General features: G+C 50.2%; 5 protein-coding genes across 5 annotated transcripts; 2 read left to right on the forward strand and 3 right to left on the reverse strand.

Moving 5' to 3' along the window:
* Positions 1 to 497: 497 nt before the first annotated feature.
* On the reverse strand, positions 498 to 1,828 carry UCRPA7_7755 (putative acid phosphatase protein; the record flags this gene model as incomplete). Its single annotated transcript, XM_007920278.1, has 3 exons — positions 498 to 1,081; positions 1,138 to 1,554; positions 1,621 to 1,828. 3 exons carry the CDS (start codon positions 1,826 to 1,828, stop codon positions 498 to 500), a joined length of 1,209 nt encoding a protein of 402 aa, XP_007918469.1.
* Positions 1,829 to 6,438: 4,610 nt separating this feature from the next.
* On the forward strand, positions 6,439 to 6,740 carry UCRPA7_7756 (hypothetical protein; the record flags this gene model as incomplete). The annotated part of the gene is made up of 2 exons (XM_007920279.1): positions 6,439 to 6,521; positions 6,590 to 6,740. 2 exons carry the CDS (start codon positions 6,439 to 6,441, stop codon positions 6,738 to 6,740), a joined length of 234 nt encoding a protein of 77 aa, XP_007918470.1.
* Positions 6,741 to 7,190: 450 nt separating this feature from the next.
* On the reverse strand, positions 7,191 to 9,787 carry UCRPA7_7757 (putative glycoside hydrolase family 3 protein; the record flags this gene model as incomplete). Its single annotated transcript, XM_007920280.1, has 5 exons — positions 7,191 to 8,610; positions 8,659 to 8,955; positions 9,006 to 9,207; positions 9,274 to 9,571; positions 9,758 to 9,787. The coding sequence occupies 5 exons, from the start codon at positions 9,785 to 9,787 to the stop codon at positions 7,191 to 7,193; spliced, it is 2,247 nt and encodes a 748-aa protein (XP_007918471.1).
* Positions 9,788 to 11,630: 1,843 nt separating this feature from the next.
* Positions 11,631 to 12,923, forward strand: UCRPA7_7758 (putative replication factor c subunit 3 protein; the record flags this gene model as incomplete). Its single annotated transcript, XM_007920281.1, has 3 exons — positions 11,631 to 11,746; positions 11,826 to 12,424; positions 12,532 to 12,923. 3 exons carry the CDS (start codon positions 11,631 to 11,633, stop codon positions 12,921 to 12,923), a joined length of 1,107 nt encoding a protein of 368 aa, XP_007918472.1.
* A 9,991-nt stretch (positions 12,924 to 22,914) lies between these two features.
* UCRPA7_7759 (putative fad binding domain protein) lies at positions 22,915 to 23,544 on the reverse strand (the record flags this gene model as incomplete). The annotated part of the gene is made up of 1 exon (XM_007920282.1): positions 22,915 to 23,544. One exon carries the CDS (start codon positions 23,542 to 23,544, stop codon positions 22,915 to 22,917), a length of 630 nt encoding a protein of 209 aa, XP_007918473.1.
* Positions 23,545 to 24,974: the final 1,430 nt, after the last annotated feature.

Genomic DNA, 24,974 nt, shown 5'->3' on the forward strand with positions numbered 1-24,974 from the left:
CAAAAGTAGCAACTCCCTTGTCCGAAAAGTCGCGAATCCCACTCAGAATTAACAAATATCACCCCGGCAGAGGTATAGATGTTATAGCTGCAACGTGTTGGCGCTATCGGTCTTGGCGAGACTTAATCAAGTGAGAGTGAACTGCGGGCTTTTCCTGCTATTACTCTTGGAGTGCTAAGAGACCGGGTTCAATATGTTGTGGGACCGTCTTTGTTGCTCGAGATTGGCTTAGAAAAAATTGCCTCGCCTGCGCTTATACCAATAGTTGCCAGATATGCTTGACAACCTTGAGGATCTTGATTTGCAGAGCACAATACTGTAACGGACCTAGCTTCTGTTACGGCGTGTCTTGCTTGCCCAAACTGTTGAAATGCCTAGTCACCCATGATACATATTTATTGGGAGAATTTGTAGTTTTGTATTTACAAGTATGATGGTCTATCCAATTACTAATGCCAGATCTACATATTCCCTACAAGAGGCTGCTATTACGCCCCTTAACCCTTGAAGCCGTAGTGTGCAGGAGGGTGGAGACCATCGGGGATCTCAATCTTGTCCTCGTAATAGTTGGGGTTCTTGTTGCCCTTCCACAGAGCGCCGATGGCAGGCAGAATAGAGCGGCCACTGCGCTTGATGCAAGCGTTGGGGCGGGGATACTCGCCGTTAACGACGGCGCTGTTGAAAACGCCGTCGTAGCTCTGGTTCCAGTACATCTGGGCCAGAGGAATGTCGCCGCTCCAGGGGCGGATGACGTCGCCGGTCTTCTCGGCCACGACCTGCCACACATTGGCGCCGACGTCCCAGCGGCCTAGGGTCTTGAGGTCCCAGTTGGCGCAGACGGAGGCAATCTCGGAGTAGTGGTTGTAGAAGTTGGAGTCGGTAGTGCCGACGTACTTCTCGGGGACAGCGTCTCCAAGGAGGATTCCGAGAATGCGGTTCTGCTTGGCGTAGGTTGAGTTCTCGTCGAAAGTGATCAGGACGAGGGTGTTGTTCATGAAGCGCTTATCATTCAGGAGGGGCTCGAGGAAGGTGCGAGTCCAGGTACCTGCCACAGTGACAGAGGTGTCGTGGCCATCAGAGGCTGATGCGCTGTTAGTCTTTAAAGTGATCAATGCGTCGACTGATATCTCGGCTTACTCATGTTAGGGGTGATGAACATCCACTGGGGCAAGGTCTCGTTTTCGAGGTCCTTCCAGAACATAGTTAGGTTCTTGGTCTTGGCGATTCTGTCGTCGCTCTTGGCGACACTGTCGTAGATGATGGCCGGGTTGTGCTTGCGGACGTAGTCGTTGGCCCCGTTCTGCTGATTTACCCAGGCGAAGCCCTCGAAACCGCTGTAGGGCATGTCCTCCTGGTACTCGCTCCAGCTGATGCCTTTGGCGTCAAGCAGGTCAACGATGGTCGACACATTGGCGTCGATGAAGTTGAAGTTGTCGTTGTTCATGCCAAAGTAGTCACCACCAATTGCAGCCACGTAGTTCGGCTCGGACGGGTGCGTCACAGCGAAATGGTTGCTGAGAGTGATACCCTTGGTGGCCAGCCAGGCAAGATTCGCTATAGACGAGAGTTAATACTTGGGGCCTTCAGACAGAGTCAATTGGCAAAGGGGGAGGTCCATACGGTCTCCGGCAGCGAGCTCATAGTCAGTATTCTCGAGCCAGATGATTGCGAGGCGGTCGAACATCTTGCCCTTGACATTGCTCGTGGGGCTCAGGCTCTTTGCGGTGGCCTGGGCGACATAGACGTCCTTTGTCGAGGTGGCCGTGTACTGAGTCTGGGCGAGTGCCGACCCGGCAGCGGCCAGGAGGGTGATAGCTTGCGCGCGCATCTTGCCTTGGCTTGGCGGCGAATGCTCTCGACTTGACTTGAAATCGGGATGCCAGATTCAGAGGTTGAACCCGACAGCTCGGGGAGGGCACCTAGGATAAATACCCGTCGATCCTGCCCGGCTCCAGGCACGTTTCCCACCAAGTACAGGCAGAGAGCTGTTGACAGTCTCGAAGAGAAGGACGGTGGGGCACGCAGACAGTGCACACGGTCGAACTGCGGAGGCACGAGGGATTCCCATCTTGCCCGTGTAATGGCACGAGGACGATTGGTTCGTCGGCAGAATACCACCCTCCACATGCCCTGCTATGCGCTGCTATGCGCTGCCATGCCATTTGCCATTTGGCAAGGCCAGGCCAGGCCAGGCCAGGGATCCAGGATTAATGGCCGTCTTAATCCCAACCTCTGCTGCCCCTGCGGGGATTACCCATGGCGCATTTCTTGTGGTGCAGAAGCGCGAGTGAATGTTTCCAAAGCCGCCCTTCTGGAAACATTTCATGGCTTGGCGGGCGGATGAGAAGCATGACGCAGAGAATCGCCGTCTCTTGCACACGTATGTCATGTCATGCCTGATCACAACATCCTCTGTAGCCACTTGCCACTTCACCGAGGCTCAGTCAATCCTCGAGCGAGCTTGTGAGCTTTGCCCGTGTCGCATCGTATCCGGTAGCCATTGTGTTTGACAGTCCCCCCGCCGGGTAGCCCTTCTACATAGTAGTTGCGCCGTGCAATCCCGAACGGGGGCTTGAGCTTGAGCTTGCGGTAGAACAATGAGCGGCGCACGAGTCCGTGGAAGGAAGGGGCCCAATACTATGATGGCGCGGTGAAGCGAGTGCCAGGGTGGAGATGGCCGGCTGCTGATGCTGAGCAGCCAAACAGATTGCGAGCAGATGAAATTACGCATCGCCAGGCTGCTGCGTCGGTCAACGACATGGGAATAGATCAATAGGAGCTGAGGGAGCTGCAGGCGGCGCTGCGATGCCTTGGGAAGGTGACGCAGTGCAGGTGCAAGCTGCTGCACTCTTGCAGGGAACGTCTTGGGTGAGTTTGCGAGATTGGGGAGGTTTGGGGGGGTTGCAGATGCAACACGTGGGGTGCTCTGGCTCTTGACATTGGCGCAGCGCCACACACGAACGGTGGTCCGTCTTTCTTATTCTCCACCTGCAACAGCAACACCAGGCAGACCGCGACCCGACCCTGGCGATCTGAAGAGACTAGACTAGACTAGACTCAAAAGATACATGCAAACAAGCAGACAAGCCTCATAGCGCCGTTGAGGTTGAGACGCGCTTCCTCGTGGCGCAAAAGCTTGTCGAGCTTGGGAAGCTTGTTCTCGCTGATGACGGCCGAACGGGTTCCTTGTCCTCTTCTTGGCTTCGTCCGCTTCCAGCAACCCACAACGTGGGCACAACGTGGGCACCGCTGCCCGGTGCCGGTTCCCGACGCTCCTCGTTGCATGCCACTGCTTTGAAGCACGTGGCCACTCGTCTCGGTCTCGGGCAACTCGGTGACCCTGCTCCTGCTCACTCGTACTCCAGGCCATCCGGGTTCACTGTCTCCAACGAGAGCGGCGCTATTGACAACCCGTCCGAGACTATTTGCAACATAATGGCTGACACCCCTCGATCTAGTAAGAGGCTGGGCCGCCCGAGTTACCTAGTATCTACGCTTCACCGTTCAGTCTTATGGTCTAACTCTAAGGAAGTCTCGTGCTATAAGTGTCCGCTCGGAGCGAACAAGAAGCAGAATCTGCGAGAAGTTCATCACCATAATAGAGTTGGCTGACCTCTCAAGCTGTTATGCTGCACGCTTCAAGCTCGAATTATCGAGCCTCTTGGGTAAGGCGGCGATTGCCATCGGTGAGGTAAATGCATGGCTGCAAGCTCTCGCCTTTTATTAGTAAGGCCGCTTCGCTAAAAGAGTGGTAATGCGACGAATTTTTCGAGATTCTTGATTGCTGGTATTCCTATTCAGCAGAGCGACTGTTTCTTTCATGCCTGCTTTTCTCCCAAGGAATGATGTCGTTAGCACTCCAAGTATTTCGTTGCATCGCAATACTTCTACAGATGCCCTTCGAAATGAAACTGGTCATAGATCGAAGATCATAACAATTTCGTCCAAGTCATTGAAGGGCTGTCAAATCTGCAACCCCGTTGTACGCTTCGGCCCGGACAGCTTGGCCATCTTGGCCGGCTTGGCCGGCTTGGCTGATCGTTTGAAGAAACTGGGCTCCACTCAGATCGCTGAGATCGGGTCGGCGCTCGGCTCACTAGGCCGATTCCGAAGCCGACGCAATTGAAGATGCGCTGTCTTCTGGATTGATCTCTCATGGACATATGTTTACTCGAAAAAAACTTACTCTTGTTGTCAACATTGCAATGGGTTATGATCTGTTTTCTTTGGGAGATCTTTCGTAGGGCGGCGCGCGAGTGAAATGCTTGAATAAGGCACACCGTCACTAGAGCTAGTGCAGTGTGCAGAAACTTTGCCCATCATGACGGAAAGCCAGAGCGACAAAGACATCGACCAAGCAATTGGCAGTCAACCAATTGCTGCGTCGTTGCTAGTAGTCGAGACCTCCGAGGACATTGTCCAGCCACGAGTGGATGGCGGTTTCCTCGCATGGCTACAGGTTGCTGGATCGTTTGCTCTCTTCTTCAACTCCTGGTGAGTACCAGCATAGAACAGGAAACAACATGATATTAAGACTAATCCTTTGTAGGGGCATTGTGAACTCCTACGGGAGCTTTCAGACATACTACGAGGAAGATCTCCTCGAGAGCCAGTCTCCTGATGCAATATCCTGGATTGGCTCCGTCCAATCTTTTCTCCTGCTGCTTATTGGAGTTGTAGTTGGCCCATTGTACGATGCTGGTTACTTTCGGTTACTCGTCATCGTAGGTATATCTTTGACATCATTCGGTTTCATGATGACCAGTCTGTGTACTGCATACTGGCAGATCTTGCTTGCTCAGGCCTTTTGCATTGGCTTAGGCACCGGATGCCTCTTCATCCCGTCTTTAGCCCTTCTACCTCAGTATTTTGTCAAGCGAAGGGCGATAGCAACGGGAATTGTGACTTCAGGAAGCAGTCTAGGGGGGACCATTTACCCTCTGATCTTTCAGAGTCTCCTACCCAGAGTCGGGTTTCCTTGGGCTACACGCGTCCTCGGCTTCATCTGTTTCATCACCTGTTCGTTTTCGCTGGTCGTGATGCGACCGAGAGGCAAGCCGAAAAAAAGACGTTCTCTAGTGGACTTTGCTGCATTTCAGAACAGAGCCTACCTCTTCTATCTCACGGCTATGTTCTTCAGCTACGTCGGCTTTTTTGGTCCTCTCTTCTACCTCCAACCCTATGCACTCACACACGGAATGCAAGGCCGAGAGCTTGCATATTATCTGGTCGCTATTGCGAACGCAGCATCTGTTCCGGGAAGGATTATCCCGTCTCTGATTGCTGGGAGAATTGGACCGACTAACATGATCTGCATGGCTTCTGCTCTTGTCGCAATTGCGACTCTCACTTGGATAGCGGTTCATGACATGGCTGAAGATCTGGCATTTGCAATAGCATATGGCTTCACCTCGGGCGGTATTATCTCACTGCCCGCCGTTGTTCTAGCGTCCATCATACCAGACCTTGGCCTCCTAGGAACATGGATGGGCATGGCGTCCGTGTTCAATGGCTTTGGGTCACTTATTGGCCCTCCAGTCTGTGGCGCACTACTCAAGTCAACAGGCAAATACCTGGGAGTTCAACTCTTTTCGGGGTTCACTCTTGTTTTGACAACCGTTTTCCTTATGGCTTTGAGACTGTCAAAAGTGGGATTCAAGATAGTCAAGGTATAGATCGAAATTCTTCTCTACCTAGCATAAAATACAATATTCCCATATCCTCGATATGATTTAACTATTGAGATCCGCTGACACTGTAGCAACCTCGAGCATGATGAGGCTCGACTGAAGTTAACTCAATATCGTGGTCTAAGCTGCTATCTATCGACTAATGTCGACCATAAAGGGTAGTGTGATTTGTAAAATTGATTATGTGCAAGAAAGTCCAGGTACTTTAAGGGGAGTTTTAGGGGGGATAGAATCCTTTTAATCTGCCGTATCTGCAATGCATGATGGATGATACAGCCGCGGCGGCTTGCTATATTAGACCCGACTTTCGCGGTTGGCCTGACGGCTTTGTTAGGACGCTTCAGTAATCACATTCCGTGCCCGCGACAGCATTCTACGCCGTCGGACCAATTGACCATGAAATTAGAAGTGGGCTGATCGAGCCCCATTGACTCAACAAAGAGAAAGCGACCGCCTGCTCCAGCTTGTGACGCTTTTTGCACTGGCGTTGATTGATTGTCTGGGCCAATGATTGCGACTCGCATTCGCATTTGTGACTACAGGGGTCTGAACAGCGCGGATTTGGTTCGCATCCGCTATACCTGTCACTGAAAAACACTTAGAGGTAGATGCACCAAAGTCGGCCTCATCTTTGTATAAAAGAAAAGGGATTGTCAATCATTGAAGGAATTCACTATGACCATCTCACCATTAGTAAACCTTTCTGAACAGATCTTCTCAAACAACCCCAGAATAATTGAATCTCAAAATGTCGACGACAGAAAAGTTAATCAAGATCTCCTTCCTCATCCGGAAGCGTGACGATATCACGACAGAGGAGTTTCATAGATAGTGAGTGCTCAACTGTGGTTCCATCATTGTAGTCCTGTTGCGTGGACACTAATACTTTCTCTCTCCAGCTGGTCAGAAGAGCACCCGAAAGCCTGGCTGTCGGTGGCCATAGTCAAAGCGAAGATCGTCAAGTACTCGCAGTTTCACTTCAACAACTCACTTATCGACGCGTCAATGGGTCTATCAATGACACCATATGATGGTGCAGCGAGCTTGTAGGTGAAGAGTATGGAGGATTTGCTGGCGGTAAAAGACCGGCTTCTCATTAACAATGCTTGACAGCGGCTAACATAGAGTAAAAGGTCTTTACCGACGAGGAGTATTTGAGAGTCGTTGTTCCAGACGAGCAGCATTTCTTCAAGAGAGAGGAGTCTCAAGCCATGATCGGTTGGGAAGATGGCAAATGGCTCGACGGAAAGCAGGTTCAGTACTGATACGAGCTTACTTGTAACTGTTCCTGTACGATGGCTTCGAGAACAACTTAGTGATAATAATTAGAATGGGATAGGAAATCGATTTCGCTATTATTTGAACTCAGATCAGAGGGAGTAAGCCGGGGTTGCAGTTGCGAGCACTACTGTGCCATGTCATAGAGACCAAATGAAAGAGCTTCTCGGTATTGATGACAAGCCTTGAAGTCGTTGATTACTGACGAGACTATCTTCATTGCTAACGGCGGGATTTGTTTTTGCAGCCTACAGCAAGAGAGCCCTCAAGGGGCAGGTTTCTACTGCTGCTTCCAACAAAGACCTTATACTGCCCCTTTTGAAGTTGCCACTTTTGTGCGACCACATCCCACACACTCAAATCCCGCCTTGTCAAAGGAAATTGAACCGTGACAGTCTCCCCAGGCTGGATAGACGGTTTCTCAAATCCGCGGAGCTGTCTGGCAGGGGTGTCGTCACCTGGGATGCCTAGGTATAGCTGGACAACCTCTTTTCCGGCCACGCTGCCCGTATTTGTTACCTCTGCGGAGACAATCGCCAATTCGTCCCATAGGTCCGTTTGACCACCTTGTGCAATCGATCCTGTAGGATACGGCTTGTATGGCATTTGTAACTTAGAGACGATCAGACTTGAGTAGTCGAAAGTAGTATAGCTTAGGCCGAACCCAAATTCATAGCGAGGTGTGATATTCTGAGCGTCGAAATGCCGATAGTCAATAAAAACACCCTCTGAAAAGTCTGACTGGGGATAGTGCTGATAACGACCTGACACTGTCACGTCAGGCTTGAGTAGTGCTCCGTAGTCAGTCTCATTGCGTGCCACCGTGTAAGGCAATCGGCCAGAGAAATTCTCATCGCCATATAGGAGGGACACTAAGGCGCGGCCGCTGTCCTGACCTGGAAGGTGAGCAAATATTACAGCGGTGATGTTGGGGTGGTCAATGAACTGGTCAACCAGGCGTGTGCCAGCATTGTGGAAAACAACAATAGTATTTGCACACTGGTCAGCCACATCCAAGATTAAAGCGTCAGTGAAGTCATCGCGGACAGATGGTCTATCGTAGCCTTCGGATGCCCATGTGTTGCCAAAGACAAGACAAGCGTTTGATGTGGGGTTGACAAGAGGAGAGGCACTTTCGAAGTCCCAGTACAATGCTGTTCCATCCTCCTGTGCACGAGCTACGAGTGCATCATACGGTGCACTTATGAGACTCCAAGCAGCCGCGCCCGACCCGCCACCGGAGATCAGCGTCCCATTGATGGCGATATCAGAGTATGCAATGTTGAGATTGCCGAACCAGCCCAAGTTGACTTCTGTAATGTTTGCGGATTGAACACCGACGCCCCATGAGGAGAAGAACAGACCCGTTCCAGGATGTTCAAAATTGTTCTTGTTAGGTGCTTTGGCGGAGTAACCAAACAGAGAGATGAGCTTCATATCTGCCGACTTCAGGGGCAACGCGTTCTTTGTGTTCTTGACGAGCACATGGCCCTCGACAGCTCCATCCAACAGAGTTTGTTTTGAACTTTTATTACGTGCGTCAACCACAACATGCGGTACCGATAAGTCAGAGGGCATGCCATAGCCAGGGGCAGGGAAGTCGGGGTGATCTTGCTTCATTTGATACCATGACGCAATTATTCTTTGAGCTGTCAGTCATAGTCTGGTGCAGCTAGAAATATTGACATACCTAGTTGCCATGTTATCGAGCTGAGATTCTTGAACCGTGCCATTGGATATGGCTAGGGTAAGGTTGGCACCCCATTTTCCTGAAGAGTTCGGCATGGCAGCATCAAGACCCCCCACAGCAGATGCGACGCCAGACTTCTGGGCACCCCAATCAGATACCACCCATCCTTGAAAGCCTAGCTCGCCTTTCAACAGACCATTCAGTGCCTTACTGTTTTGACATGCATATGAGTTGTTGAGTCTGTTGAAAGAGCACATGACGTTACCAGTACCAGCACGCACAGCATCGTAAAAGGCCCTAAGACGGGCAATTAGCAATAGAGAAAAACAAATTTCAAGGTCACTTACCAAAGGTATAGTTCATGCATTGTTTTGTCATCAAGATTTGAGGATACTGACTCCGTGACGATAGGCGACGTGCTTGACAAGCGATGCGATTCTTGTTCTTGGGCAATGAAGTGCTTCGTGCTTGTGATGACACCAGCATCCTGAGTGGCACTCACAGTCTCATAGACAAGCCGTCCTGTAAGATAGGGGTCGACTGAGAAGCCTACAAGAAAGTTTAGGCACCGTCTCTACCGAGTGGAAGGGGAATTCAATGTGACTGAAGACACACCTTCCCAATTACGTCCTCCTTGAACAACACGGCCAACAGGACCTACCAAAGGACCCAGGAGAACATTGACACCTTTCGTCTTTGCTTCCTGGCCCATGAAATGACCTCGCCGATGTGCTAGATCACGATTCCAGGCTGCACCGACATGTATACCAGATGGCCATGCGCTTACGTAGTCGGTGGCCCTGACGCCGTTGCCAGCATCAGCTAGACATAGACCGGGGAATCCCAGACGGGGAATTGCGGGGATAAAACCAGAGCAGCCGGTATCAGAGGTGACACCGCCAGTCAAGTTCACCTATAGATTCGTGTGAGTAGATGATCAACATCATTCGCAAATTTTCAGCAAGACCTTTTCTTCAATTGTCATCTGAGCAACCAAGCTGTTTGCCTTTGCTATGGCATCCGCCCACGCCCCCGTGTCTTGCTGTTGCGCTAGAACTTTATTCAGTTCGGCATCTTGTACTTGGTATTGTAGCCTTACGAGTTGGAAACACCGGCTCGGACTGGCCATAGAAGAAAGTATCACTTGTGATGACATTGTTCTGGGCATTAACACCATGGGTGATTAAAATCACCCAAGCAGCAGCGGGCAAAAGAGACGACAGCATTTTGACGAGCATGCTTTGATAGTCAGTCTCGACAAAGGAAAATGTCCGTGACAACCGTCTCCCTCCACCTGAAGCATGACTATAGATGAGCTCTATATAGCTACGACAGATGTACCTAGAAGAAAAACTCGTGCCCGCTCGGCTATACCAGATCCACGGAGCCGGAACTACATGCTCGTCAGTGTGGCAAGCACTGCAGGTGACGATGAGGTCTCCGTCATGTCCAAGGCGCCATCGTGGCCGCCAAGTGGCCGACAGAGAGCCCAAGTTTAATGGCCGGCAAAACACCGGGAGAAATATATCGATGACATTCGGGCCGTCTCACTTGCAGAATGGGGTCGAGTCCACCATCTCGGCAGTGGGAGAAACTCCCAGATTACAAACCAATAACAAAGCCAGCAAAGTAGTGGGACCCTGGGGGTCGCGTGGCTCTAGTGCGGGGAGGGTGGAAACATCGTAGGGTGATAAACCGAGATTTTGGAGAAGCCAGAGCGCAGCAACTTCCTGGGCCAGCCTAGTCACCACCATCTGGCCTCTTGGCTATGTGGGGAAGCTGAGGTGCAGAGTGTCTTCGAGGCTAGTGACTCTGATGTATTGCAATCATCCCAACGGCACATTGTTAGGTCTTCAAGGAGATCGGACGGGCAGAGCCTAGTCTCGATGTCCTCCGGCTTCTATGACCAATGAGCCTCCCTGGTCAAAGCGTGAAATGACTTGAGCGATTGCTTTTGATTGCATGACAGTCTGAATCCAGTACTCTCCGTGGAACCACGTGAGAATTTTCTGGTGTAATCTCCATGTCATTGAGCCGAATTCGGCGCTCTTCGAAGAAAGTCATCGAGCACCGCCATATTCAAAACCGGTTCAGAAATGCTTTGACTGTAAAGAAGCGAATAGCGCCGAGTCTAGTAGAAGACCGTCGCAGCACCTTCTTGCCATTTGACAGGCTCAGGAATGGGTGGGGACATCAGGTTCAATTTCAACGAGCTACTTGAGAGGGTTGCGAGGGTTCCGGGCACAGGGACTGGACAGGGGCAAACGATTGCAACTTGCCGCTTGAGTCTCAAAGCGAGTGGAACGGGAAGCGGCAATGGCCGCAAATATTGTAGATCAAGAATATGACACGAAATCAACATCTGAAGAGAGATTATAGCCGTTGTCGGCTTGGATTGTATCGACATGTGCCTTTGGACAACCACGTGATGTGCCCAAGTCCTGCAAGCAGCGCCTAATGCTGATGAAGCTCGCCGGCGGAGAAACAAAGACTGGAAAAGATCGGCAGGTACGGCGCAGAACATGACGTTAGCTAGGAATCGTCGTGCTCAGCATGTTGTCAAGGAGTAAGCAGGTTATCGCGGACCGCATCATTCCATGATTCAACCACCAAGGAACATCGACAGAGCCGAGGCTGGTGAAGGGAAATCGAAGAGTGCAGGTGTTTGTGGGGTAACGTGGACCTGTGCCTGGGAAGGTAGATAAGTAAGCTTACTTAATTCAGGTGAACCTTGCCCCGCTCAATTAATGGTGATCACGTGTCTGCCTGCACCCCGCGTGCAGATTGACGCGACGCGTCGTGTAGTTTCAGTGGAGGAAACGGCTTCACGATAGTAGCGACAACACGCAGCACAACTTACAAGGTGGCCGAAAGTCTCTGGAGAGCTCCCCCTAGACTTGATCACAGCTGCTCACATCACTCCAGTCTCAGATTTGTCCGCCCCTGCCACGATGTCGGACTTTGAGGACGAGATGGACATTGACGCTCCGGCGCCGTCCAAGGACATCACCTTCTCCTCCGGGAATACCACCAAAGGCAAGCAGAGCAAGGCGAATCTTCCGGTTGAGGCCGAGGACAGCCTTCCATGGTGAGCGCCGGATTTTGACTTCAACCTATTCTTCTTGGCCATCCGGTCGCACTTTGAAAGGTCTAATGTCTGTTTGCAGGGTAGAAAAGTACCGCCCCGCCACTCTCGCCGACGTCTCTGGCCACCAGGACATTCTCGCGACCATCAACAAATTTGTCGACTCCAACCGCCTTCCTCACTTGCTTCTTTACGGTCCTCCCGGCACCGGTAAGACATCGACGATCCTCGCCCTCGCGAGACGTATATACGGCGCGGAGAATGTACGGCAGATGGTGCTCGAGCTCAATGCCTCCGATGACCGAGGCATCGACGTTGTCCGTGAACAGATCAAGACTTTCGCCTCCACCAAGCAGATCTTCACCATGGGCCAGTCTCTACGGACTGCTGGTTCTGGGAGTTTGGCCGGCTACAAATTGATCATCCTCGACGAGGCCGATGCTATGACGAGCACTGCCCAGATGGCACTGCGCCGTATCATGGAGAAGTACACAGCCAACACGCGATTCTGCATTATTGCGAACTATTCACACAAATTATCACCGGCCCTACTGTCACGATGCACGCGCTTCAGATTTAGCCCTCTCAAAGAACAGGACATCCGGGTTTTGGTTGACAAGGTCATTGAGGAGGAGAATGTCAAAATTATGCCTGAGGCAACGGATGCGCTCGTGCGCCTGAGTAAGGGCGATATGCGAAGGGCACTGAATGTGTTACAAGCTTGTCATGCTTCCAGTAAGATTCACGTAGATGTAGATCCAAATTACGAAAGCTAACCTGCTTCATAGGTACACCATTGCAGCCACGAGACGGACCGAAGATACCCGAGAAGGATATTGTGCGAGAGATGATCACCACAGAGACGATTTACAACTGCATTGCAGCACCTCCGCCAGCTGCAATCCAAGAGATTCTCAACACCCTTCTCAGTACCAGCGATGTCACCTCGTGTTTGTCGACGATCAATACTTTGAAGGTGGCTCAAGGCCTTGCCTTGGCAGATATAATTACTGCACTGTCAGAGGAGATTGTCAAATTGGAGGTGAAACCAGAGGTCATGATTACTTGGTTGGATGGCCTTGCAGACATCGAGCATAGAGTGGCCGGTGGTGGCGCCGAGGCTATACAGACCGGAGCTGTCGTGGGCGTGATCCGGAACGGTGCCGAACTAATGGCTTGATGTATCATGTATGCAAAAGGTGATGAGGGTGTGTGCGGGAGGATCACCCTCTTCTGGCGTTCTGGCTGTTGCTTTTGACACCTAGACTCTGCACTTGAGTCGTAGACTACGACCATGTGCTACGAATACAATATTCATGACCTACAAAAATCTCCTATTTCATAGTATGATGCTCATTCAAAGGGGTTCTAACCAAAAGTACTCACTCAGCTATCCTTGGACGTAACTGGCAAGCCAAATATACTTACAAATCTTTCGAACCATCGCTTTATCATAATCTACGGGTAGTGGATGAATGCTATGGTACTTTCACGCTACGTTTATCCGGAATGTCATGATCCGCAATGCCTGCGCAAATGACCACTATATGATATTAACACCTCAATAATCTCCGGCTATTCAACTGCTAGCCCTTCATTTATCACTCATCAACCAGAGTCCACGGGCTTGGTACCGGAATGCAGATCCTTCCTAGCATGGACCAGGGCGATTTGCTATTTTCAGCGATCGTATCGCATTCTTTCTGATCTTCAAATTCCTTTTCTATTAAATGTAACGTCTTTCGCAGTTGACTTTTTTTACGGCGAGAGTCCTAGAGAGGAATAGCAATACAGCCTGGTTGTCCCCATGCAGTTCTTACGTTTCGCAATTATTTTTATCCTCTTGGTCATTGAGGCGGTAGCAGGACCGCTATGGAAACATCAAGTTGACAGCGTCAAGCACGATAATCTCTCTAAACGCAAGCATGTCCCTGCTTCACATGTGCGCCATGAGTGGCAGGAGCCTCGTAACAGCCGCGGCTGGACTCGAGGGAAACGCGCACATCCCCAGGGGAAAGTGCCGATGCGGATCGGCCTTAATCAGAAGAATGTGGAAAAGGGCCGTGAGGCGCTTATGAAGATGTAATTCAACCTGCCCTGGTCACGATGGCATGATTAAGAATTCAAACAGCAAGCAGATCGATGCCTAACTCGCCTCATTATGGCCAACATATGTCATTGGAGGAGGTCACTGAAATGTTTGCGCCGCCTAAGTCAAGTGTGGAAGCGGTGCAAGACTGGCTTATATCGGCTGGGGTTGCAGCAAGTCGTCTGTCTCAATCCGCAAACAAACAGGTGGGATGGCTCTGCACATGTATGACAAATAAAGCTGAGATGTGCTTTAGTGGATTCAATTCGATGCTGCAGTTGAAGAGGTTGAAGAGTTATTACATACTACGTATCACATATGGGAGCACGCTGAAAGTGGCATTGAGAATATTGCAACCTCCGAGTTCGTAAAACCTCGTATTGGCGTGGCTGGATTTTTTCCTTACGTGCCACTAGATACTATTTACCACATGATATAAGCAGCGAACTTGACTATATTACGCCAGGAATCAAGTTAATTTCCATTGGATATGATGACAAAGTTTTGAACTTTGCAAAAAGGAGAAAAGGGGCGAGGGAGAGGAGAAATATTGACATCGATATCACCCATGTCCAACTAATCGAACCAGAGGACTTTCAAATTACTGGCGGCTGTGACCTAGAGGTCACTCCTGAGTGTGTTCGAGGCAAGTTTGATCCAACTTGAGAACAATATGGTTTGGCTTACTGCTAGGACCTGGACCACAGCACAATATCAAATGCCAAACGGGACCACAGCAACTCCCGGCAACGAACTAGGTATCTTTCAATCTCTTGGTCAACACTACCACCAAGATGATCTGGACAAGTATTTTAGATTCTTAGCACCGTACGCACTCATCAGCCAAACTGCCATGGGACTTATTTACTCAGCTCTGCTCTCAGACACATCCCCCAAGGCACACATCCAGAACTGCGTTCCATCAACGGTGCTTTAGGCCCGACAACCAACATTGATGAAGCGGGCAAGGAGGCAGATCTCGATTTTCAAATAGGAATACCACTCGTATGGCCACAGAAGACTGTCCTGTATCAAACGGATGATGAATGGTATCAAGAAGATATGCTGACACGCACGACGGTCTGGACGGGCTTCTTCAACAGTGAGAAAATATGTCTGCAGCGACCTTCACCCTTTTACACGAAGCTGATGATCACAAGCTTTCTTTGACGCCATTGATGGCAGTTACTGTTCCTTTTCAGCGTTTGGCGAGAAAGGAAATTGCAAACGGCCGGAGTGCGCTGATCCAGTATATCCGAACCTCGAATCAGGTGGATACGAGGGACAGCTCATGTGTGGCACATACAAACCAACAAATGTGATTTCGATCTCCTACAGCGGCGTCGAGCATGATCTACCATATAGCTATATGCAGCGACAGTGTGTCGAAATCCTCAAGCTCGGCCTGCAGGGCGTGACAGTGGTTGAGTCATCAGGAGATCATGGCGTTGGTGGCAGATCCGCGGATCCTTATTTGGGCTGTCTCGGACCGGACAGAGAAGTTTTCACTCCACGAACTATGTCGAACTGTCCATATGTCCTCTCAGTCGGAGCCACACAGCTGTTTCAAGACAACGAGGAGCCTCAGAAATACGTTGAGCTAGCGACAACATGGTTCCCCTCAGGAGGTGGCTTCTCCAATGTGTTTTCCACACCTCCCTGGCAGAAGGACCATGTTAGAGATTATCTTCGACGAGCGCAACTTCCCTTCGATGGCTACATTGGGGGCGGAAACAACTATAGCAATATCGGATCGGAACCTGGCCTTCGCTTCAATAAGGCTGGAAGAGGCTATCCCGATGTGTCTGCCATTGGAGAGAACTACAGAATATTCAACGAGGGCAGAGCAGATAGGGTTGGAGGTACATCTGTCGCCGTGCCGATTTGGGCGTCTATCTTGACGTTGATCAACGAAGAGCGCTTGGCAGCTAATATGTCAACTATTGGTTTCATTCATCCCGTTATTGTGGGTATCTCGAACAAGAATATAGTGCTGTAAGCCACATTCGCTGACGATAATAGTATGAACATCTAGAGGTCTTTCACGACATTGTAAGTGGATCGAATCCCGGCTGTGGGACCAACGGGTTTCATGTGACGAAAGGATGGGACCCTGTGACAGGACTTGGGTAAAATCTCATCATCAAACATAATGGATCGTCTTTTTCTGACGTAATTTGCAGAACTCCAATCTATCCAAAATTGTTAGACCTCTTTATGCATCTACCATATTCAGGCTCCGGGACATCGTTTGGAGTTGGACGAAGGAAATCGTACCATAGTGAATAGATATGGTTCCGTACAAGCCCAGACAACCCTAAGCTCAATCTAGTCAGCCATGGCTTGGTATGCCGTTTAGATGGCATGATGATAATTCATCTATAGCCTTCCTGTAATACCTTTGAGCACACTACTGCTTTCCTATACGAGACATAGGCAACGAGGGCAATTTGACGTAGGTCGTATACATAATCGTTAATCATTATCTTAGCTCAATAACTACAAAGCAAGCGCTGGCAATTTCGTTAAAATCATATAAACCAGAGGCAAGGATCCCCCGCTGAGGATGTGTTTGGCCCCATTAATATCACCGGTCAGAGCGGCCAGTAGCCATTTGTCGAAAGAAACCACGAAGAAACTGAGAATAATGCTGCCGAGGAAAACAGAGTCCTTCCATGTGTGACTCTTCTTTGGTACCAACTCGTCACTTGCCTCTTCTTCCCGCATTACTGCGCGAAGGGCTGAAGCGATAATGCACAGCACCGTGCCCACTAAGAAGATGCTGAATGTGATAACTATGGATCGTAGCTGGCTGATATCGCGCCAGTCTGCTGGAAGATCGCGAGCTAAGTGGCCAACAAGGCCGACAAAGACAAGGATAGTCCCGGGCATATTGAAGATGAGCATGTATAATGCGGCGCCTGTATCGGTGTCAGGTGCTTTCTGCGGTGGTGGAAGTTCAGTCGGTTCCTCTCGAATGGTCGTTGACGTAGATAGTGATGCCATAGGGTCGACGTCCTTTGTAGACGTTCGGTTGGCAGGGTTCTCTGGCACTCCTAGAATCTCCGACTCGGACGATCCTGATTTCGAAATGTCCAAAGTGTTGCCTTTGTCATCCAGAACTATATCACACCTCTCGAGGTCCCGGGAATATCCAGTCTCGCGACGCTCGTTGAGGCCGATGGACTGTGGTGATTCGACTGCGTTTGCTTGTGGCCCAGCTGCTGCTACTTGGGAAGTCTGGCTGTGACATCCACCTAACGCAATCCCGATGAAAGATATGAGAAGGACCATATTTCCAACGACGCTGGTTATCAGTTCCCAGTGGTCGAGATGGGAGATGCTGTCAGCGTCGAACCCGATGACCAAAATCATGACGACGCAGCAAATGAAGGTGCTGTAGCCTTGGTGCTGGATCGGACGCCATGGCCAGAGCGGACGACGAGCGCATGTGAAAGAGAGCAGGACGTAGAAATTGGCTAGCTGGTTGATGAAACCAAGCAGCCCAATAGGGAGATGATACTTCTGAAGGTCGTCGGGGTCTAGCATCTGTATTCTTGCCATTGTCTTGTAGGCTTGAAATACAGACTCATTCAACAAGAAAGGTGAATGAATAAGGTGATTCGAATTAGACCCATGCTAGGAGTGAAAAGTTGCCTTTCACCTTGTTCAGGCGGCGACTTTGGGCTCTGGTCAGGTGCTGGGCGTGAAGCCTGTGGCTGTGTCGCCTAACATGTGGGCTAAGCAGTGAGGCAGATTTCGGCTAAGCGGACAACGTTACGGGCGCCTTTGATCCTGCGTTAGGCCAACGCGGAGAGTTTCTAAAGACGCCCTTTCACGAGTTGTAGCTTCGCGAGTCATTGGTCAAGTTAGAGAGCCGAACATATTTGCGTAGCTCGGTTCTAACTATGGGCTGTGTAGATCTGCTCCCCACACTGCCTAATAAGTCGTCGGATAGTTGACGGGCAAATAACTAGTGAGTTAATTGATTCGGGAGCCAAAGCGAAGTGTTTTGATCATTTCAGCCATACAACTCAGCGGCCATAGCTCAGTCTGTCAAACCCTGTCGAGGGTTCTCCCACCACCTACAACCTACGGCCGGGGCCATAAGACCCTCGTCAAAGGCAATGGCTCTTTGGAGGCGACTGTTTTCGTCGCGGGCGGAGAAGGTAGCGGAAGTCAGCCCAGCTGCCAACGATCTCCCGCCTCCCCCGTATTCCGAATATCCCGCGGAGCAGCACCGAAATCACGGAATTTCAACCTCGCCCTCGGCGAGACAGACGCCCAAGAAAACAGATGTAAAATCAGACAGCAAAGTGATTGGCAGTGGAACAGCGGCTCTCAACACCGACAACGACCAACAGTGCAGCCCTTTCTACAGTGCTGCTGCTGGCGGGCAATTGATCAATGTAAAGGAGCTGGCCAAGGACGGAGCGGACATCAATGCACAGGGCAATGACGGCGCCACGCCCCTCAATGCAGCCGCGCGCTATGGTCATCTTGAAGTTGTCCGGTTTTTGCTTCAGCGCGGGGCCGATGCCGAGATCACCAATAATGCAGGATGGACGCCCGTGAACAGTGCCGCCGATGCCAATCATCTAGACGTGGTCAAGTTACTTATACAGCATGGTGTGGATATTCACAAGCCTAATAACAGAGGTTTCACCCCACTCATCTCAGCAGCCAGCCAAGGTCATACCAATGTTGTAAGCCTGCTTCTCGCCAATGTAGCCAAGGTAGAAGACAGAACCGCCAAAAACGCGACACCATTGATGCTAGCCGCTTATCAGGGTAACGTGGATACTGTCAAGTTGTTGTTGGCAGCTGGGTCAGTCATCGATGAGTCGAACGACAAAGGGATTACGGCCTTGAACTGGGCGGCAGGGCGCGGCAAAGGAGAAGTCGTGCGCATGCTGCTCGCAGCCGGAGCCAAAGTCGACAAGCCAAATAATTCTGGTTGGACACCATTGAATTCAGCGGCAGACGAGAACCACGTTGAAGTTGCGCAGGCTTTGCTTGCGGCAGGCGCCTCCATCGACAGGGTTAACGAACGTGGGTGGACACCCCTGCACTCAGCCGTAGCTCGTGCTCACGTCGATGTTGTACGAGTCTTGTTAGATCATGGAGCTCAGGTTGATCTGCAGAACTCTGGTGGATGGAGCCCACTGAACTCTGCCGCCGACAAAGGTCATGTTGAAGTTGTTCGCCTCCTGCTCGAAGCTGGGGCCATGGTTAATAAATGCAACAATGATGGATGGACACCTCTGAATTCGGCTGCTAACAGAAATTATGTTGATGTCATGCGAGTTCTAATAAAGCATGGAGCTGATATCAATATGCAGAACTCAGAAGGGTGGACGCCACTGAACTCAGCTGTAGATAAGGGCCACATTGAAGCCGTGCGAGTACTAGTTGGGAAAGGAGCCAACATCCAGATTACGAACTCAAGCGGAGCAAGGCCCCTCAAAGTGGCCGAACGCCGAGGGTATACGAATATTGCGAAGCTTCTCTACGATTCGGCCTACGAATGATCGCGACATTTCTCGACTCTCACCAGACCTCTACCATTTAACTCAATGAGGCGTCCTACTGTGAAATCTCCCGCGCTATTTTCATCCTCCCCACGGCAGCATCGATGCGTCAGGTGAGGCTCTGTCTGTTATGTACATATATGTCCCTTATTGACTATATAAAACCAACCTATGTAGCAGTAACCAGCTGGGATGCGGAGTCAAGCAACTATTTCAATAGCCCAGCAGCTGTATGTACATGTTAAAGACGTTCGACTTTATCCTTTGTTGGATTCAGAGATGTGCGCTCAGATGTGGAGCGATCGAGAGGCCACGTAAAACTATCACATCTCCTAAGTATGCAACAACATATACAGAAAGTTGTAACAAGATGTGGTAAAAACAGCTTAGTCCATCTTAAAGCGTACTCGAACGGCACATAAATTTAGACAAGCCCTTTTAGTCTCACTTCAGAAGTCCATTTACAGTTGAATTGAAGCCTGAAAGACATGCACCAAGAAAAGTCGACGTCAAGGAGGACGTAGAGTTAAGAGCCAACCCTCCTAACAAACTAGTACCGCATTTGAGACCCAATACAAAGGCCTTGGCCATGACATCAGCTAGGTAAGGTGCCGTATGCGTGTGATCGTTGGGGTAATTAGCATTCACTGTGGCGGCACCCAAATTTTTCATTGCCTGAGCTGCGTACTCGCCATGAGGAACGAAGTAGGCACCTTTCGATGGCCCGCCGAGCTGTGAAACAGCAAGCCTTTCGCGTTATGTCAGAATAAGCATAACAACGCCCCTTAACATGCTTTGAATCTTACCAGTCATAGTAAAAGAATCGATCTGGCCCCCACGACCATGTCCCAGACTCCCAAACATTGTTTGGCGTAGCGTTGGAGAGGATGACTTTTGCCCCTTTTGCTAAGATCTTAGCCGCCGCATTTTTGAGATACGCCGGGAAGGTAAGAACAGTTTCCGCAACACCACTATAGTCGGTTAGGCACCATGAAATACATGCTCATAGATTGGAGTTGCTTACTTATAGCTTGTTGCGCATGTTTGTGTGCCGTCCCCAAAGCAATCGGTCCGCCCATTGTCAGTCGGTGTCAAGGATCCGCCATCATTGTGTCCAAACTCGATGACAACCCAATCACCCGACTGTACAACGCCGACTACCGTATCGAATCGACCTTCGCGTGTATAGGATCTAGCACTCCGTCCAGCAATCGCTTGATTACTTACAATAACTACACCCTGCGAGAACGAGTATTGGAGGTATTGGCCCCACTGTTGTTCATCATATTAGCAGGCAATCGTTAGGCGCCCAAGAGTAGTAGATGCCATTGACCATTGGCCAATACCAAAGTTTTGGGAAAACGCTGGAGAAGTCAAATGCTGAGGGAACGTGCTGCATACCCCCTCTGTTCCGCTCCCGCCACCACCCTTGGCCATAGTACTGTCACCACATAAATACACTGTCGCGGCCCTGGTCATAGCTGCACTTGTTTTGGTCGCTGTGGTAGTTGTGACTTTGGTTGTGCTACCAGTTCCCTGCAGACATTGCGAGTAATAGTCATTCTGGTATACACATGTGTAGTCAGACTCGCAAGTCGTTCCACCAGTCCAACCTATTCCGCCACCTGATATGAATTAACAACGCGAATCTGCTCGCGGACGGTATTTGAACGAACATTGTGCCCAGGGTGCTTGATCGCGCCCTTGAAGAGGCTTTGCAAATGCTGGGAGGATGCTGTATAGCCCAAGTAGGAGCGTAGTGGTGGTATGAGAAGGCGTAACCATTTTCATAAATCGGACTTCTACCAAAGTGCTGTCTTTTGATATTCACCCACGCCTGTTCGAACCTTACTCAAATTCACAATGAATCTGTAGGAAATACCAGACTAGACCGCACACAGTCTAAAGAATTCAAAGCTTGTATCAAGGTAACATCGTAGCATGAAGGCTCGTGACTCTCCTCGCTCAAAATACGGGACACGGGGCAGCGGGAGCCGAGTAGTGCCCATCGCTTCCTATCACCTTACCACTCGGTGGTGTTAGGTCGAGAACGCCTCTGGTATGAACGAACATCGCGAAGAGCCGTTAGGCTGGGCAATCTAGTTTGGGGTTATGTCCACGAATCAGGTATTGGCTTTCAAATGTTAATGGAAGACTATAAGGTATGGTTACGGAGCCTGAAGTTCCGTAAGTTACCACTCGGCCCACTCTGCCAGCAAACCAGGCCATACCGGTTCCCCGTTGTCGAATACAAAGAAAGTATCTGCTCTAAAATCCTTATATTTTATTAGTGTGTGAGCTAGGATACTTGCTGGCTGATTTACTTAACACTTTGTACTCGAGGCGGCGGATCCCCGCATCTATATATGGCTGGAATCATGAGTGTATAGAAGTTTCACTCAAGAGACAGCTGAAGATACATTGTATCAATCCTAGTGATAGGAGCGTTAGCACTTAACTAGATGTCATCTCTCCCGACGTCTAGTACAGGAACTGAATGCATACCATCTGTCGAACTTGTAACCCACACGTCGCAAATGACCGTTCTATCACAAAACATCAGCCAGTGATTTAAAAGAAGTTGATATATGGCGTAATTGTACAAGTTTGAACCCATGATTTTCGTAGAAGTCTTTTAACGCTAGGCCGTTTCTCTTGCCATTTTCATCTACAGCCATGACAGCAAGCACCTGTTTGATCGGGGGCGGCTCTGTCTCAGGATAACTTCTCAGGCTGGAATGTTCTAGGGGTTTGTATAATGCATTGATTAAAGACTTTAATAACTTGGAGCCGACTCCTTTGCTAAGGTGCGTAGGGTGACAAAAGAGCGATATTTCGACAGTGTGTCTATAAGCCCCTTTAGAGCCACGGAAGCCATGTGCATTGGCATAGCCCAGGATATTCGATGTTTGAGAGTCTACAGCCACCAGGTAAGGAAGGTTCTCCTGTTTAGTGATTGCTTGATACGTGGAGATGAAGCATTCGTAGGGCACTGGAGTCTCGGTGAATGTGGCAACCTGTGTGGTTGGTCTAAGTGAGCTGAGAAGCCAGATCGATTCAGCCCTAATCTCATACCGTATTCAACACATAATGCTTATGTATTTGGGCAACTTGCTGCAGGTCGCTCTCTTGAGCTGGTCGAATCACCACTGTTGTTTCCATGACGGAGGAAGTTTTACACCTCCCCGGGCTAAGGATCTGGGCTTCGATCTGCGTTCAATTTAAAGTGATATAGCCGCTTTTGAGCTTGAGCAAGGCCGTTCAGTATGAAATGTCCTGGCGATTGGTGAGTCATGCAGTTGTGGTGTTTTACATTTGGGTGAATTGTGGAACTTTCGGTGGTGAGCGACGGTTAGTGGAATGAACCAATTATTTAGCGTTTGTTTATCTACCGTTTGCACTAACTATGGCCTCCATCGGGGAGATTAGACGCCGATGGGCAAGCCAAGGCAAGCAGATCTGACAGAAGCGTCTCTAGACTAGCGATTGCCATGAACTGATATGCTTCTTTGTTCCTGACATGCCATCCATGTGTACCCTTTTACAAGAGTTCACTCTTCAGCATGACCGACTTCCGGTGTTGCTTCCGGCCAGGGGACGACAGTCAATTCTGGCCACAGACCGCGCCACCGAGACACTTTCTTCTCGTATGCCGCCCGCGTCATAATCACCGGATTGGGGCGGACTGTCAACTTGAAGATATCCGAGAGGCCCCAAGGCGCATAGAACTTCCACTGATCGCCAGGTAAAAGACGAACGGCCAGCAATGCTGCATTTGTCCCCCAAACATCAATTGCCGCCTCCGAGGACTTGGGCTGTGGGCACGGCACGCCGAACTTCTTCTCGTACCAGAGGTGCACCCGGGCCTGATTGCGAATCTCGACCTCGACCGGTATGTCGGCGAAGAGCTGCGCGCCGGCCTTGATCACCACGTCTTCGGCCTCCCATGACAGATCCGAGCTGTCGAAGTAGATTAAGTCGTAGTCGTGGATGCCTCTTTCAGGATCATGGCCCGTCACCACGTTCCAGACCGTTTGTGTCAGTGCTCCAGCAGCGAGATACCAGCCTGGAAGGTTCATCGACGCAGCCCGGTTTAGTACAGTGACTAGTGTTTTGTTTTGCTTGAGCGTTGTCTTTAGATAAGCAATTTGCTCGTCGAGAGGAAGATAGCAGGTCTCCATTGCGAATGCTTGAGAGTTTAACCAAAGAGACGTCTAGAATGTATCATTGGAAATGAAATACTTTAGTTATTCGGTGATCATCGGCGTGCTGATGGCAGGCCAACGTCGACGGAGTGGACAAACACTGAAGTTCGGTCTGCATCGCTCGCGCCATCCCCTGCAACACTCGCAACAATATACTACCTGCGCCCTGTGAATACCACAGCAGGCGCTGCTCACCAGAATTCACACCACGATAGTACTTCCCCCTGTCGCAAAGTAGGCACCAAACACTAACAATTGACCTTCCGCAAATGTCCAGAAAACAATACTTGGTTAGCGCTCCTCCCAGCGCGCCATGTCTCAGTAGGTACTCCGGTAGGATCGCTGGTGAGCCGGTCCTTCGCTACGAAATCAAATGTTACAATAATGATGGATCTGTGATTCAGCGATATGGAGTCTCCGAAATAGCGACATTACGCATTCCTTGGAGACGATTCATTACCATCAAACTATTGCACTGGCACCGAATCGCCAGATAACTTGTTATCTAGGCATCTCATGGTCGAAATCATCCAATGCTCTGGTCATGATTGAATTTTATACGGGAACAAGTAGCTGGTTGTCCAGCTTGGACTTACAATTTCACGATTGGATAACAAGCGCCTTACTTAATCACTGCGAGGGCGCAGAGCGCAAAAATAGGACTACAACTAATTACTCTCTTGCAGTTCCTTCCATGCTGTAAGGGAACCAGCAGCTCGCGGGTATGCCTTCGGCGCTACCGGCTTTTCAGCCTGAGAATCCCCTACAACTGCTTCACCGGATCTCCCCCAGCCACCTCCACCAGGGGTGTTGATTATGAATTGCTCTTCAGGTTGCAAGGTGAACATGCTTCGGGGACCCAGGTTCACGGTCCGGAACTTGCCATCTTTCGTCTTCTTCACCCACAGGTTTAAGCCCCGCTCGCCAGGCTCACCACCCGCGAGGCCATATGGTGCATTGGTGCGTCTCTCAGACATGAAGGAGAATGTGAGTGGCTCCCTTGCTTCAAACACTCTGCGGGCGCCATTGCCGCCTTGATGCAACCCAGCACCACCACTGTTTTTGCGAATTGAGAACTCCCGCATGATCAGTGGATATCGCTTCTCTAGCACTTCAATGTCTGTTGCCCGGGTGTTCGTCATATGAACCTGTGTGGGAACCTGAGATCCATCCCATGTTGGACCAGCGCCGTTTCCACCACACACTGTTTCGCCATATGCATAGTCATATCCGCCGTCTGGCCTTGGGCCACCAAGCATGCCGAGGCAGTTCATGCATCCCTGAGAGCCTGACGAGGCCTTGAATGTTTTCAATATAACATCGACCAATCTTTGGGAGGTCAATGCGTTGCCAGTGCTGACAGCCGCATCAGCAGACGGATTGATGATGCTCTCATCTGGTAACAA

The sequence above is a fragment of the Phaeoacremonium minimum genome (genome assembly GCF_000392275.1).
Source record: "Phaeoacremonium minimum UCRPA7 unplaced genomic scaffold PA7_03_scaffold_552, whole genome shotgun sequence".
Taxonomy (NCBI): Eukaryota; Fungi; Ascomycota; class Sordariomycetes; order Togniniales; family Togniniaceae; genus Phaeoacremonium; species Phaeoacremonium minimum.